General features: G+C 41.5%; 1 protein-coding gene across 1 annotated transcript in view; it reads right to left on the minus strand.

Annotated features, from left to right (window-relative positions):
• Positions 1–14,930, minus strand: part of LOC138657926 (metalloprotease TIKI1-like) — a 220,955-nt gene extending 206,025 nt beyond the window's left edge. Inside the window, exon 1 of the mRNA XM_069745526.1 lies at positions 14,496–14,930. Coding sequence (XP_069601627.1) covers positions 14,496–14,603 — 108 coding nt within the window. The 5' untranslated portion in view covers positions 14,604–14,930. The remainder of the gene's footprint in view (positions 1–14,495) is intronic.
• Positions 14,931–16,300: the final 1,370 nt, after the last annotated feature.

Here is a 16,300-nt window from a genome sequence, read left to right on the forward strand (position 1 = left end):
CCCAGGCACCAGTACCTGTCACACTGATGCGGCTCACGGATGCCACTCATATGTAACATACGGACACACAGACACGGATAACTCTGGTAATGGTTTTTCCAGTACCAGAAATATCAGGACATGTGAAGGGGACTAAATATCGTATTTTCTGGTGAATAAGACGACTGGGCGTATAAGACGACCCCCAACTTTTCCATATAAAATATGGAATTTGGGATATACCCGCTGTATAAGACGGGGGTCATCTTATACGCCCAGTCATCTTATACGGCGTGTGCGGTGCGTATGGTTCCTAGGGTCTGGAGGAGAGGATACTCTCCTTCAGGCCCTGGGATCTATATTCATGTAAAAAATAAAGAATAAAAATAAAAAATATGGATATACTCACCCTCTGATGGCCCCTGGCTCTCAGCGTTGCAAGCGGCAGCCTCCGTTTCTAAGAATGCATTGAGTGTAGGACCTGCGATGACGTCGCGGTCGCGTGTTCAATGAAAGGCATCATGTCCTGTCCTTCTCAGAATTACTCGGTTCTAATCTCTCTCTGAGTCGCCCGCCAGAGCCGTGGGCTACTCGGTACCGGGTCCGGTCCTTAAAGGGATGTGTCACGGCGGCGGTGACCTGGTCCATGGCCCTAGGCGCCCATGTTAAAGGGACGGTCTTTAAAGGGGTATGTGAAAATAATAAAATTTCATGACGCCACCTGTGGTATTCGGTCAGGGGTGACCGACGCTGCTTAAAGAGGTCCTCTGGGGTGATGTTATGGCAGCCGGATGGTATAACTTCCCACAAGTAAAGTAGGTTCCCAGGACTCTCGGTGAATAGATGGAGGATGGTGAGTGGTGCAGTTAAGAAAGAAGGACACAGTTGTGCAGTCTTTTTACCTGGTTTACTAATGTTAGCAGGTAGCCACAGTCCAGATGACAGGTACAGATAGGGTCCGGCCGGCTTGGAAGCGAGTCCAGAGTCCAGCTTTATCAAGTGGCGTTAAAAGCCTTCCTTCTAGCGTTACTGCCTATGGCTTTGTAGCAAGGTCCTCTCAGTTCTCTCTGTCCTTTGTTGAAGTGGGACACAAACCCATGACAGGTAACTCGAGCCTTTTTACAGGATCTCTATCATGACCTGGGCTCTATGTGTCATTGTGTCTCCTGGGTGTTAGGGCGGACAGGTTACGTGTAGTCTAGCTGTCCTAACGGTTTCTGCTGTGCTTCTTAGAGTATGACACAACCTCGTTCTTCCGGTTACCGGTATCTGCGCTGAATCAGGGAGGTAGCCCAGTTGCCGATATTCTCCCCTGTTGTCACTGTCCTGTGCTTTGCTCTTTGGCACATTTGCTACAAGATGTTCTTCCCTCTGTATCTCGCTATCTAGGGCTACAGCACCTCAGGCTGTACGGCCCCTCACCCATTCTTCTGCCTCAAACTGCTCCAGTTTGCCTAGCAACTAACTCCTCCTCCCGACCAAAGAGAAAGCAGCTCCCCTGATTTTGGGTGTAAAGCTTCCCCTTCTGGACTGAAGTCAGAATGGTGTTGTATGTGCTAATTACTTGTTAAAAGGAATCCTCCATCGCTTCCAAGCGTGATATCACTCTCCCCATGAGGAAAGCAATTCCACTGTGCCACTGTGACAACCAGGACCCTGGGGAGTCACACTTCCATCCTATATCTTCACTACTACCCAGCACACTACTACAGTTCAGTAAGTGAGATTCCTATTCTCAATCTCCTGTTCTGCATCCTCTGTTCCTCTTAAATAAACTAGTATGCCAATATGGCCGCTACTTAGCTTCTCTGCTTCAGACGCCTTGGAATTTCCGCCCAGGGCACTTTCTTTGTCTCATGGTCTCTGTTCCGTCCTGGCCTGTTACCTTTTTGATTATAAAATCGAGGCCATACTTCTAGGTGTCATGTCCCAGGATTGGTCTTAATCACTATGTCCTTTAGTCACTTTCCCTCTCTCCTCAGGATCATGCTAGCCACTGCCTCAGTTTCCGTTTATGTTAGCGACACCCATGTCACGTGGTTCTGCTGACTAGTCAGACCTTAAGTCTGCTTCTGTAGCACGTTGGGCCTTATCTGACATCTTGACAGGAAACTGTCTCTGTCACTTCCCCTTAGCTCCTCCAAATCAAGGCTAGTTCCAAACATTAAACCTAAGCTACCCTACTGTCGGCAGAATACAACACCAACACTAATAACGCATTTCACATTATACACCATAACAACATTCATATCTTCAAGGGGAAGGTGCACAGTATGTCCCCCTCTAGTGGCATAACTAGTGTCTGATGGGCCCCGATGCAAGATTTGGACCAGGGCCCCCCCACAACCTAAATAAATTATATATACAGTATATATACTAGATGGTGGCCCGATTCTAACGCATTGGATATTCTAGAATATGCATGTCCACGTAGTAGATTGCACAGCCCACGTAGTATATTGCCCAGCCACGTAGTATATTGCCCAGCCACGTAGTATATTGCCCAGTCACGCAGTATATTGCCCAGCCACATAGTATATTGCCCAGTTACGTAGTATATTGCCCAGTTACGTAGTATATTGCCCAGCCACGTAGTATATTGCCCAGCCACGTAGTATATTGCCCAGTCACGTAGTATATTGCCCAGCAACGTAGTATATTGCCCAGCCACGTAGTATATTGCCCAGCCAAGTAGTATATTGCCCAGTTACGTAGTATATTGCCCAGTCACATAGTATATTGCCCAGTCATGTAGTATATTGCCCAGCCACATAGTATATTGCCCAGCCACATAGTATATTGCCCAGCCACGTAGTATATTGCCCAGCCACATAGTATATTGCCCAGTCACGTAGTATATTGTCCAGTCACGTAGTATATTGCCCAGTCACGTAGTATATTGCCCAGTCACGTAGTATATTGCCCAGTGACGTAGTATACAGCACAGAGCCACGTAGTATATTGCACAGCGACGTAGTATACAGTACAGAGCCACGTAGTATATTGGGTTAATAGCAGCGGTAACGGAGTGAGTTACCCGTGGCATAACGCGGTCCGTTACTGCTGGCATTAACCCTGTGTGAGCGGTGACTGCGGGGAGCATGGAGCGGGCGCCGGGCGCTGACTGCAGGGGAGTAGGGAGGGACTAATTGGACTGTGGCTGTCGCTGATTGGTTGCCGGAAGCCATGACAGGCAGCTGGCGAGACCAATCAGCGACTTGAATTCCATGACGACAGAGGCCACAACTACTGAATATCCGTGACAGAAAGATGGACAGACAGAAAGACGGAAGTGACCCTTAGACGATTATATATACAGTATATATATGTATATATATATATATATATATACTCCATCATTCTGGTATATACTGTATGTCCCTCATCCTGGCCCTATACGGGTATATATCTCTCCCATTTTGCTATATGTCTGTAACACCCTCAGGTTCCTGTTACAGTGGCATTGCTTTCCTTGCGGGGAGAATGATGTTATGCGTGGAAGCAAGGAAGGATCCCTTTTATCAGATATTCAGCACATACAACACTGTTCTAACTCCGGCCAGAAGGGGGAGCTCTGAACCTGGTTTCAGGGGAGCTTCCCAAGATATTGATAAATATTCTGGTCTGTAGGAGAAGTTAGCTATTTAGTCGAGGGAGACCAGAGCAGTGAGTTTGTGAGAGGAGTGAGAGAAGTGAGGAAGGAGTTCCAGGGCCATTCAGCCACGTGAGGTGCTGCGGCTCCGGGGAAGAGCAAAGGAAAGCAGAGCAGTCTGTAAAGAGACTGAGTGGGGAAGTGGAGTGCAGGAGAGTGAATAGCTGGAGAGAAGCTGCGACTGGGCTTCCTCCACGCTGAGCGCAGAGGTTGTGAAGTACTCTACGTCTCACAGCAGAAACCGGCTGGACAGCTGGATTGAAAGTCACCTGTCCACCATTGACACCTGAGGACTCAGTAGCAGAATAGAGCCCGGGTTGTGATAGAGATCCTGTAAAAAGGCTCAAGCTACCTGTCCTACGGGTTAGTGTCCTACCAACAAGTAGGACAGAGAAGTAACGTGAGGACCTTGTGTGAGGCCAAAGGCAGCAAGGGACTACACCACAGTGCTAGTAGGAAGGCTTCCAACCCCACCTGGTAAAGGGGATTCCAGAATTGCTTCCAAGCCGGCCGGACCATACCTGCACCTGTGATCCGGTGCCTTGAACTGTGGCTGCATGAACCCTTCAGTAAACCAGGTAAAGAGAATGCAACCCAGTGTCCTCTGTTTATTCTGGCATCACACCACTCTGGCCAAACACACCGGGAGCCCTGGAGACCCTGCTTCACCCGTGGGAAGCGATACCATCTTTGCTGCAGTACCATCACCCCCAGAGGATCCCTTTAAGCAGCGTCGGTCACCCCTGACCGAGTACCACAGGTGGCGTCACGAACATTTCCTATTTCTGCAAACTTTATTCAAATCCCTTTAAAGACTGTCCCTTTTACTCGGGCACCCAGGGTCATGGACCGGGTCGCCGCCACCATGACACATCCCCCTTTAAGTACCAGACCCGTTACCGAGTACTCCACTGCCCTGGCGGGCATTCCATGTCCCTTATCCTGGGACCGATTCTGGTATATATAGCCCCATTCTTGGTATTTGCCCCTAGTTCTGCCGCTATTTTATAATGTACAGAGGGAAAAAAAAACATTATACTCACTAGGGGTGTACATAGAAGTCATGGGGTTCCATTGAAGAAGTACTATGCACCCCCATAGTCCTCCATATAGTATAATGCATCCCATAGTCCTCCATATAATATACTGCACAGCTCATAGTAATCTATGTAGTATAATTCACATCCCATAGTCATACATAAATTATAATGCACCTCCATAGTCATCCATAAATTATAGTGCACCCCATATTCATCCATAAAGCATTATGCACCCCCATATTCATTCCTAAAATATTTTGCACCTCATCATCATTCATAAAGTATAATATACCCCACAGTCATCAATAAAATACACTGCAAAGACCATAGTCATCCATAAAGTATAATGCACCGTCATAGTAATCCATAAAACGTACAGCCCATAGTCATCTATAAAGTATAATGCACAGGTTATAGTTATCCATAAAGTATAATGCACCCCATAGTCATCTATAAAGTACAATCCACCGCCATAGTCATCAATAAAGTATAATGCACAGCCCATAGTCATCCATAAAGTATAATGCACCCCTTAGTCATACACAGTGGTGTAAATTGAGTCTGATGGGCCCCGGTACAAGATTTGGACAGGGGCTCCCCCTCAACCTGACTAAATTATATATATATATATATATATATATATATATATATATATATACTAGATGGTGGCCCGATTCTAACGGATCGGGTATTCTAGAATATGCATGTCCCCGTAGTATATGGACAATGATGATTCCAGAATTCGCGGCAGACTGTGCCCGTCGCTGATTGGTCGAGGCAACCTTTATGACATCATCGTTGCCATGGCAACCATTATGACATCTGGCGGCCTCGACCAATCAGAGACGCGGGATTTCCAGAACAGACAGACAGACAGAAAAACCCTTAGACAATTATATATATAGATATACACACACCCTCATCCTGGTATATACAGTGGGGCAAAAAAGTATTTAGTCAGTCAGCAATAGTGCAAGTTCTACCACTTAAAAAGATGAGAGGCGTCTGTAATTTACATCATAGGTAGACCTCAACTATGGGAGACAAACTGAGAAAAAAAATCCAGAAAATTACATTGTCTGTTTTTTTATCATTTTTTTTGCATATTATGGTGGAAAATAAGTATTTGGTCAGAAACAAACAATCAAGATTTCTGGCTCTCACAGACCTGTAACTTCTTCTTTAAGAGTCTCCTCTTTCCTCCACTCATTACCTGTAGTAATGGCACCTGTTTAAACTTGTTATCAGTATAAAAAGACACCTGTGCACACCCTCAAACAGTCTGACTCCAAACTCCACTATGGTGAAGACCAAAGAGCTGTCAAAGGACACCAGAAACAAAATTGTAGCCCTGCACCAGGCTGGGAAGACTGAATCTGCAATAGCCAACCAGCTTGGAGTGAAGAAATCAACAGTGGGAGCAATAATTAGAAAATAGAAGACATACAAGACCACTGATAATCTCCCTCGATCTGGGCTCCACGCAAAATCCCACCCCGTGGGGTCAGAATGATCACAAGAACGGTGAGCAAAAATCCCAGAACCACGCGGGGGGACCTAGTGAATGAACTGCAGAGAGCTGGGACCAATGTAACAAGGACTACCATAAGTAACACACTACGCCACCATGGACTCAGATCCTGCAGTGCCAGACGTGTCCCACTGCTTAAGCCAGTACATGTCCGGGCCCGTCTGAAGTTTGCTAGAGAGCATTTGGATGATCCAGAGGAGTTTTGGGAGAATGTCCTATGGTCTGATGAAACCAAACTGGAACTGTTTGGTAGAAACACAACTTGTCGTGTTTGGAGGAAAAAGAATACTGAGTTGCATCCATCAAACACCATACCTACTGTAAAGCATGGTGGTGGAAACATCACGCTTTGGGGCTGTTTCTCTGCAAAGGGGCCAGGACGACTGATCCGGGTACATGAAAGAATGAATGGGGCCATGTATTGTGAGATTTTGAGTGCAAACCTCCTTCCATCAACAAGGGCATTGAAGATGAAACGTGGCTGGGTCTTTCAACATGACAATGATCCAAAGCACACCGCCAGGGCAACAAAGGAGTGGCTTCGTAAGAAGCATTTCAAGGTCCTGGAGTGGCCTAGCCAGTCTCCAGATCTCAACCCTATAGAAAACCTTTGGAGGGAGTTGAAAGTCCGTGTTGCCAAGCGAAAAGCCAAAAACATCACTGCTCTAGAGGAGATCTGCATGGAGGAATGGGCCAACATACCAACAACAGTGTGTGGCAACCTTGTGAAGACTTACAGAAAACGTTTGACCTCTGTCATTGCCAACAAAGGATATATTACAAAGTATTGAGATGAAATTTTGTTTCTGACCAAATACTTATTTTCCACTATAATATGCAAATAAAATGTTAAAAAAACAGACAATGTGATTTTCTGGATTTTTTTTCTCAGTTTGTCTCCCATAGTTGAGGTCTACCTATGATGTAAATTACAGACGCCTCTCATCTTTTTAAGTGGTGGAACTTGCACTATTGCTGACTGACTAAATACTTTTTTGCCCCACTGTAAATTGCCCATTCTGCTAAATGTCCCTTATCCTGGGCTCCATCCTGGTATATATATATCCCCCATCTTGGTGTATGTTCCCCGTTCTGCCACTGTTCTTTAATGTATACAAGAAAATAGGTCATTACACTCATCAGGGGAATACATAAAAATCATGGTGCTCCATAGAAGAAGTTAAATGCACTCCTCATAGTCCTCCATATAATATACTGCACAGCACACAGTCATTCATGGAGTATAATGCACATCACATAGTCATCAATAAAGTATAATGCACATCACATAGTCATCAATAAAGTATAATGCACATGCCATAGTCATCCATAAAATATAATGCACCCCATAGTCATCCATGTACTAGTATAGCCACTTATTTAAAAAAAAAAATGCTCACCTTCCCTTTTCTCCCACGCTATGCGCGTCCTTTTGTTGAGTTGGCAGCTGGCGTCAGCGTGTGACTGGATCGTGTCATGATGTCAGCTGATGGCATCTGTTTGGCCAGCAGCATGTATTGTGGTTCGTGGACTCGATGTATCTGTGTGCCGCAAACAAGTTGAAGTTTCTGCTGGCATTTGTAGGCCCCTGACCTGTCATGCACGGTCGCCGCGGTCATTACACCATTAGTTATCCATAAAGTATAATGCACCCCATAGTCATGCATTTACTAGTATGGCTACTAATTTTTTTAAAATAAATACTCACCTTCCCTTTGCTCCCGTCCTCTTGTGAAGCTGGCAGCTGCCATTGGCATGTGACAGGAGTGTGTGACGCCACTGCCATGCGCTCTGTCACATGCACTCCGACCTCAGCTGCTGGCCTCTGATTGGTCAACAGCGTGTATTGTGTCCTGCAGACCCAATGAGTCTGTGCGCCGCAATACACTTCAACTGGATGTGCGTCTGCTGATGTCGGCAAACCCTTGACCCTCCCCTCCCTTGCTCTATATGCCGCTGTTCTCCTTAAACATCAGGATAGTGGTTTACATTCTATTGTCAGTCTAAAAAGGGAAACCGTACACTGACATTTTTATGAAATCAAACTTTTTACATGTCTGGTGCTGTTCATCCAAATATGAAGACAAATTATGATCTAAACTCTATCAAATAGCTTTCTGTTTTCAAAGAACCTTCTTTTCTTTATCTCCTATTCAACAACCTTCAACAAACTTTGTAGTTTCATTTTGCTTTAATATGTAAATGAATGGGAGCTGTGAGTGCACTTTTGGCCTGAATTTCCTCAGAGAATCACTCCATCAGAGGATGACACCTAACTGATACTTTCATGAGCCGCATTATAAAAGTGTATATATGAGCCCATCAATAAGCCCTTTGTATAATATATACACACTGTCTAACAAGAAAGGTGACCTTCTTGGAATCAGCCTGGAAGATACATTTCATAATTATATGTACTACTTCTTCTCATCCATAGGAACTGCATTTCCTTATGAAATCATCAGTATTGGAAGTGGCAGTTTCATTAGCCAGAGTTCACACTTGGAAGTTTCTTCATCTTGGTGACTTTTTATGCAGTAAATTGTGGCACCAAGGTTTAAATTAAAATGACTTTTGTCTACAAAGGATTACCAATAGCGAAAAACATTTGGGACAGTGTAAAATAAATGTATTTTTAAATCTGCAGCACCAACTAGACTGTAATCAGCCTTGTTCAATGCATTTGATTTAAAATTTGACCCAGTAGCAAGAAAAAACTCTAGCTTCACGGATAGAGGTGCAACATCTAAGACGGTAAAAAATCTTGCTTATTGAATTCATCAAGATTTAAAATTGTGGAGGTGGGAAAGTCGGTTCTGAGGTGGAAAATCACAGAACCACCTCCCCTGCCTCCACAATTTCAAATCTTGATGAATTAAATAAAAAAGATTTTTTACCAGAAAGCTAAGTGCCACCTCTTCACTTCTTCGTTTGGATTCCTTATGACATTGCACGTCTGTATCTGTGAAGCTGATGCGCTGCTGGCCTGCCATGGTTCTATCACGGTATGCACATTGTGTTTAGTGGTGGTGTCTCTATGCTTGCTTTTTTATTGATTTATGACCACAGAACACATCAAAGATGAATGTGCCGGGAAACAAAGAACATGTAGAAACAAAATGGTGTAACATTTTTAATAAGACAAAACTAAAAAAATGATTTGAGTAAATAAAGGTGAACAACGCATTTAAAGACCTGGGAACAGAACTCCAAGATAAACATTTCGGTAATTAAGGGGGGTCCTCACTCTAAAGGCCCCCACCACAGACCAGATTAAAGTTCTCTGAACCCACTCTTCTGCAAGATCCAATCGGTCACTTTTTATCTTTCCAATCCTCAGGGGAGGTAAGCCTTTTCCAGAAGGTCTATCATTCCAGAGGCTATGGATAAGTGGATTCATAACTGGCTCAGTGATCATACTCAAAGTGTGGTGATAAATGGTTGAGCATCCAATTGGAAGAATGATTCAAAGGGACTACCACCTGGCTCTGTCCTGGCCCCAGTTTCAACATTTTTATAAATGATCTAGATAAGGGAACTGAAGGTAATCTGATCAACCTTGCAAACGATCCAAAGCTAGGAGGAATAGCTAAAGCTGGAGTCACACATAACGATATCGTTAACGATATCATTGCAACGTCACGCTTTTGGTGACGTAGCAATGATCCCGCTAACGATCTTGTTATGTGTGACAGCGACCAATGATCAGGCCCCTGCTGGGAGATCGTTGGTCGTTGGGGAATGATCAGGACCATGTTTTGGTCGCTGATCACCCGTTGTCATTGCTGGATCGGATTCAGAAGGATCTAGATAAGCTTGAAGAATGGGTAGCGACTGATGAAATGGAATTTTACAGGGAGAAATTCAAGATTCTACATCTGGGCAAGAAAAACGAAAATTACATCTACAGAATGGGATGAATAGAACTAAGCAACAGCACATGTGAAAAAGATTTGGGTATTCTAATAGATCACAGACTGTGCATGAGTCAACAGTGTGATGCAGCAGCAAAAAAAGGCAAACAGTTCTAGATGTATTAAGAGAGGCATAGAGTCTAAATCATGTGAAGTAATTATGCCCCTCTACTCCTCCTTGGTCACGCCTCATCTGGAATACTGTGTCCAATTCTGGGCACCACATTATTAAAAAGACACTGAAAAACTAGAGCAAGTTTAGAGAAGAGCTACCAGGATGGTGAGCAGACTGCAACCTATGTCCTACGAGGAACAGTTAAAGGATCTGGGAATGTTTAGCTTGTACAAAAGAAGGCTTAGAGGAGACTTAATAGCTGTCTACAAATATCTGAAGGGATGTCAAAGTGTAGAGGGATCATCCTTATTCTCATTTGCACATGGAAACACGAGAAGCAATGGAATGAAAGGGAGATATTAGATTAGATATGAGAAAAAACGTTTTGACAATAAGGGTGATCAATGTGTGGAACAGGCTGCCACAAGAGGTGGTGAGTTCTCCTTCAATGGAAGTCTTCAAACAAAGGCTGGACAGACATCTGTCTGGGATGATTTAGTGAATCCTGCATTGAGCAGTGGGTTGGACACAATGACCCTGGAGGTCCCTTCCAACTCTAACATTCTTTGATTCTATGATCAGTGGTTTAGTCTCCTTTGCTAATGAAACACACCTGAATGCTCTGCTAAGCCTAACAGAAAAGATAACTGAATGAGCATTTGACTGACAGATATCTAATGAGCATGGCTGCCTTTAGAGTGCGGACACATAGTAGACTAAGGTTAATGAAAATGGACAATTCTAACCGTATCAAATATTATCAGGTAAAATTTAGCAACAATCTGTCCAAGGACACATGACATTGTTTGAAAAGATGGCAATATTTTAATTTTTGGTTCTATAGTTATCAAGGTTTTGGTTTTCCTTGTGGAAACATTCCCAGATAGGTCTTTTGTAATCCACCTGGTGTCATTGAGCATGTTCATCGACTGTTCAAGCCAAAATGGACTATAATAAAAATAGGGCTGTATCTACCACAGTCATTTTTAAGGTACATGCTAAATGTATTTATTTGTTATTAGTCTAGTATTCTTTTTAGTGTTTAGTTCTGGGTAATGGAGTAAGTATGTCACCTTGGGCGGCACCACTTTGGGCGCCCATGTAATGTCCACCTCTGCACAGTCATGGCCAATGTGAGCTACCACTGCACAGTTTTACACTACATTTCCACTCATGGCTCATTTACACTGTAGAGCCTCTTTCTTATGTGTAATTTGTGGCTTTTCACTATTACGTTTACAAATGTCAGCAGGGAGTTTTGTCACCTGTTTGCTGAAGGAATTGAGCATCAAATTTTGAGAAAAGCCCCTCTTAATAGGGAATTACCGTGTGTGGTAAGTGGTCAACAGCTGACATAAAACTATCCCTCACTATTTTGTCTCCTAAAACAGATAATTAGTAGTGATGAGCGAACGTGCTGGGATAAGGTGTTATCGGAGTATGCTCCTGTGCTAACCGAGTGTCTTCGGCGTGCTTGAATAGTATGTTCAAGTCCCCGCGGCTGCATGTCTCGCGGCTGTTCAACAGTCAAACACATGCAGGGATTGGCTGTTTGTTATAGAGCCGCAGGGACTCAAACATATTATTCGAGCACGTCGAAGACACTCTGTTAGTACACGAGCATGTTCTGATACCATCTTATCCAAGCAGGTTTGCTCTCACTACTAATTAGCAATGCTCCTTTTTAGCTAAATATTCATAAATCAATCTAAAAAAATCTTTTTCCATCAGAATTTTGGCCAAAGTGCACCAAAAACCAGGTGCCGCAATCTTAGTAAATGTGGGCCACTGTATGTGGTCATGTTATGGAGGTGTAAAAAAAAATCAGTATGGAATTAGGAACATCCTAACCATGTGTCTTCCTCCAATTTATCATTCCAGTCAGGAAGCCATAACACTCATAATAATATGGCTATAAAGAGGGATCAGTAAAGGGTACATCTATCATGCCAAATAAACATTTCAGACAGATTTCTTCCATTTCATAAAAAAAGTCATTTTAATATGATCGGCATAATGATTATCATATTTGATGAATACTTAGCTGTATGTGTATTCCCATTAGTTGCGATAGGAAATTATAGGTCTTGCTACATGCTTCTAATTTATTATTGGGTACTTAGTTTGGACGCTCTTCTATTAATAAAGTAGCAGGCTTCTGTTGTTCTCAAAACTGTCCTCCTTATATCATGATAAATATTGATTCTCCAAATTTCATTTTAGGTTCAGTTACACTTCAATATTATATTTAAAATACTAATCACACAATGACTAGTTAAGAAATAATCCACAGATGTGGCACATGTGGGCACTGTGCAGAAAGTGACCCAAAAGCCACCAATGGTTTATAACCTGTTAATGACAGACCAGCTCCCACACAACAACTGTGAGCAAACTTCCATTTTATACACTAAAAATGATTAACCATATAATTAAAGCTCTCTGCGGTATTTTTAAATGATAGTTATTACAGAGTTAAAAACAGTGTCAAAAGTATATATGATTGTCATAAAAAAAGTTTAATTTTGTCTGTAAGAATCCATCCATCATTATGTAAGTTATGTCTGCACAACTGTATAGTAGGAAGTCACAACTTTCGGAAATCATATAGCACCATGATAATCAAAAAAGTGTCATAAAATGCTCATTGAATTATATGTTTTTTAAAGTATGCAATGATATATCATGTCTCTTCATGTCATAGTAATATATACTGGGACAGATAGATGGTTATAAGATAGATAAATAGATCTATAGATAGATAATAGAAGAATAGATAGAAGAATAGATAGATAGATAGATAGATAGATAGATAGATAGATAGAAGGATAGATAGATAATAGATAGATAGATAGATAGATAGATAGAAGGATAGATAGATAGATAGATAGATAGATAGATAGATAGATAGAAGGATGGATAGATAGATAGATAGATAGATAGATAGATAGATAGATAGATAGATAGATAGATAGATAATAGATAGATAGATAGATAGATAAATGGATAGATGGAAAGATAGATAGATAGATAGATAGATAGATAGATGGAAAGATAGATAGATAGATAGATAGAAGGATAGATAGATAATAGATAGATAGATAGATAGATAGAAGGATAGATAGATAGATAGATAGATAGATAGATAGATAATAGATAGATAGAAGGATAGATAGATAGATAGATAGATAGATAATAGATAGATAGATAGATAGATAGATAGAAGGATATATAGATAGATAATAGATAGATAGATAGATAGATAGATAGATAGATAGATAAATGGATAGATGGAAAGATAGATAGATAGATAGATAGATGGAAAGATAGATAGATAGATAGATAGATAGATAGATAGATAGATAGATAGAAGGATAGATAGATAGATAGATAGATAGATAGATAGATAGATAGACATAGATAGATAGATAGATAGATAGATAGAAGGATAGATAGATAGATAGATAGATAGATAGATAGATAGATAGATAGACATAGATAGAAGGATAGATAATAGATAGATAGATAGGATAGATAATAGATAGATCTATAGATAATAGATAGATCTATAGATAGATATATCTATAGATATCTATAGATATATAGAATAGATAGATAGAAGAATAGAGAGATAGATCTATAGATAGATAGAAGAATAGATAGATAGAAGAATAGAGAGATAGATAATAGAAGAATAGATAGAGCGATAGATAGATAGAAGAATAGAGAGATAGATAATAGATAGAATAGATAGATCTATAGATAGATAGATAGACATACTGATAGGGAATCTAGATTATGAGTCCCAATGGGGAGAGGGAACATAATGTATGCAAAGTGCTGCGGAATTTATGGTGCTGTATAAGTGAATCAAAATATATAAGCAATGCAATAGATAATGATGATGAGATGGTTCATACTGACTTTAGATAATTATGAAATGATATATATGAAATGATAATAGATAGGAGATAGATAAATAATAGAGACTACAGATATGAAATGATAATAGGAAATAGACTAATAATTATGAGATGATAAATATGAGATGTACGGACTAAAAAGATCGGTAAAAGATTTCAATATTAAACAAATGACTTTGTACGAACTGAATACAAATATTGACTTTTCATAACTTTTCCCAGTATAGTAAGCACAGTAAATGGGATCGTGTGCATAAATAGGCAATCATGCAGAATACATAATAACACATCGCGCCCCCAGAGAAGTGCAGGGACTAAGAGAGCTGAGCAGCTTCACTTACTTTCTTGTTGAGCTTGCAGTTGGCAAGGTCTCTGGAGCTCCTCTGATTTGCTTTGACCAGTGCCAGTAAACATGCTTGTAAAAATACATTCCAGATGATTACCATCATAGCTTTAGTGCTCCAAAGTACCAGAGGGTAAATGCAACCTTACTAGCAGTGATGTCCAGCGGTGAGTGACCAAGTGGGCAATAAGTACATAGGTGGGGAGGAAAAAGGCACCATTATCCAGGCTGCAGAGTGGGCATGAGCTGAAGTAGCTGCCATTGATTCCGTCTAGGTATAGGCAGTGGGAACCCTTCCTGCCACTTGTGCCATGCTGGTTAATTTACCGCCTCTAGACAGGTTTGCTTTTTGTGGCCACCAACGATAATAATCTGATCAAACGTCACTCAAAGCCATCCTGCACTGAAATTTGGAGTAGTGTGGGGAAGGACATTCACAAGCCCAGTGTGAAATAGAAAGTGGTGGGAGGTGCACACCACTGCTAGTCCTCCCTCTGTGGCATCTGCTTCCATACAATTGTCCCCTCCTCAGGAGAACTTCTCCTCCCCCCCTTAAGTCTCCAACTTTATCTTTCTGAACAACTGAGAGTTTCATGTATGTGTGGACCAGAAGCACCTCAGAATTGTGTGGCCCCCTGCTTTATGCACGTTCTTGCCCTTCTCGCAAGCAGGTAAAAGATCAGACGCCATACTGTTAAGTACATAAAGGAGCTGTGTAGCCCAAGGGCATCCTAGATATTGCAGTCACTGCGGAGCTCACGTCGGAAAATGAGGAGTTATTCCCAATTGTATCGGCCTCTCAGTGATCTCTGTCATTCCGGCTCGCGTACTTGATACAATTTATACACATACCATATTTGTCAGCTATTATGAAATAAAATAGTTTTACATCTAACATTATCACAAATAAGCCGAAGACACAAATCTCTGTATCAAGGTATTCCAGATACTGAATATTCACCAATGATGAATTATGTATTTCGGTATAACAGGTGATGTTAAATAGCACCTAATAACTTTACACCCAAGAATCTTTCCACTTTCCTTATGTTCTCTGTGCGCTCACCTTCACTGTTTGCTTGGTCCATTTCTAACAGTCCTGTCTTATTGATACAAGTGGTAGGGGAGTTCGTCACCACTGATGGTCGCACTTCATCAAGGCCTAGAAGATTGAGAAGTAATGAGTTTAGGTTTCCGTAGCATTATTATTTATTGTTATAGCGCCATTTATTCCATCAGAGGAGGGGTATACATAATAAAAACAAGTACAATAATCTTAAACAATACAAGTCATAACTGGTAGAGGAGGCGAGAGGACCCTGCCCACGAAGGCTCACAGTCTACAAGCATGACTGACATCACAGTTATTTGTCGTTTTTTTCAAAAGCCTTTTATTTCGGCAGAGTTTGTGAATTGTTGTATCATCGATAGGGGTAATGATAAATGTTATAGATTGTCCTGCAGTCCTATGTAAAAGATGAATAACCCATCAGAAAATCGCAATATGATAACAAAGAAATATATTCCACCTGAAAATGCTACTGCCCATCAAATAATAGCAATCGCACATAAAAGAATCCTCCTACTTAAATTTTTAGAAGGGTTTAAATGATTAAAATGTCTGGTCCATAATAGTTCTAGGTGTCATTTCACCATGCCGGTCCCTGTTCAGCTAGAAGTTGGCTCTAAGATCAGACGATTGAGGTGGCCCCGTTTTGTTATGCAGTTGTTTTATGCATCTTAGTGGCCAATATACGAGACATGTAGAATTACGTTGCAATTGCTTAATAAATGGCCAACCAT

Source organism: Ranitomeya imitator, chromosome 1, assembly GCF_032444005.1.
Source record: "Ranitomeya imitator isolate aRanImi1 chromosome 1, aRanImi1.pri, whole genome shotgun sequence".
Classification (NCBI taxonomy): Eukaryota; Metazoa; Chordata; class Amphibia; order Anura; family Dendrobatidae; genus Ranitomeya; species Ranitomeya imitator.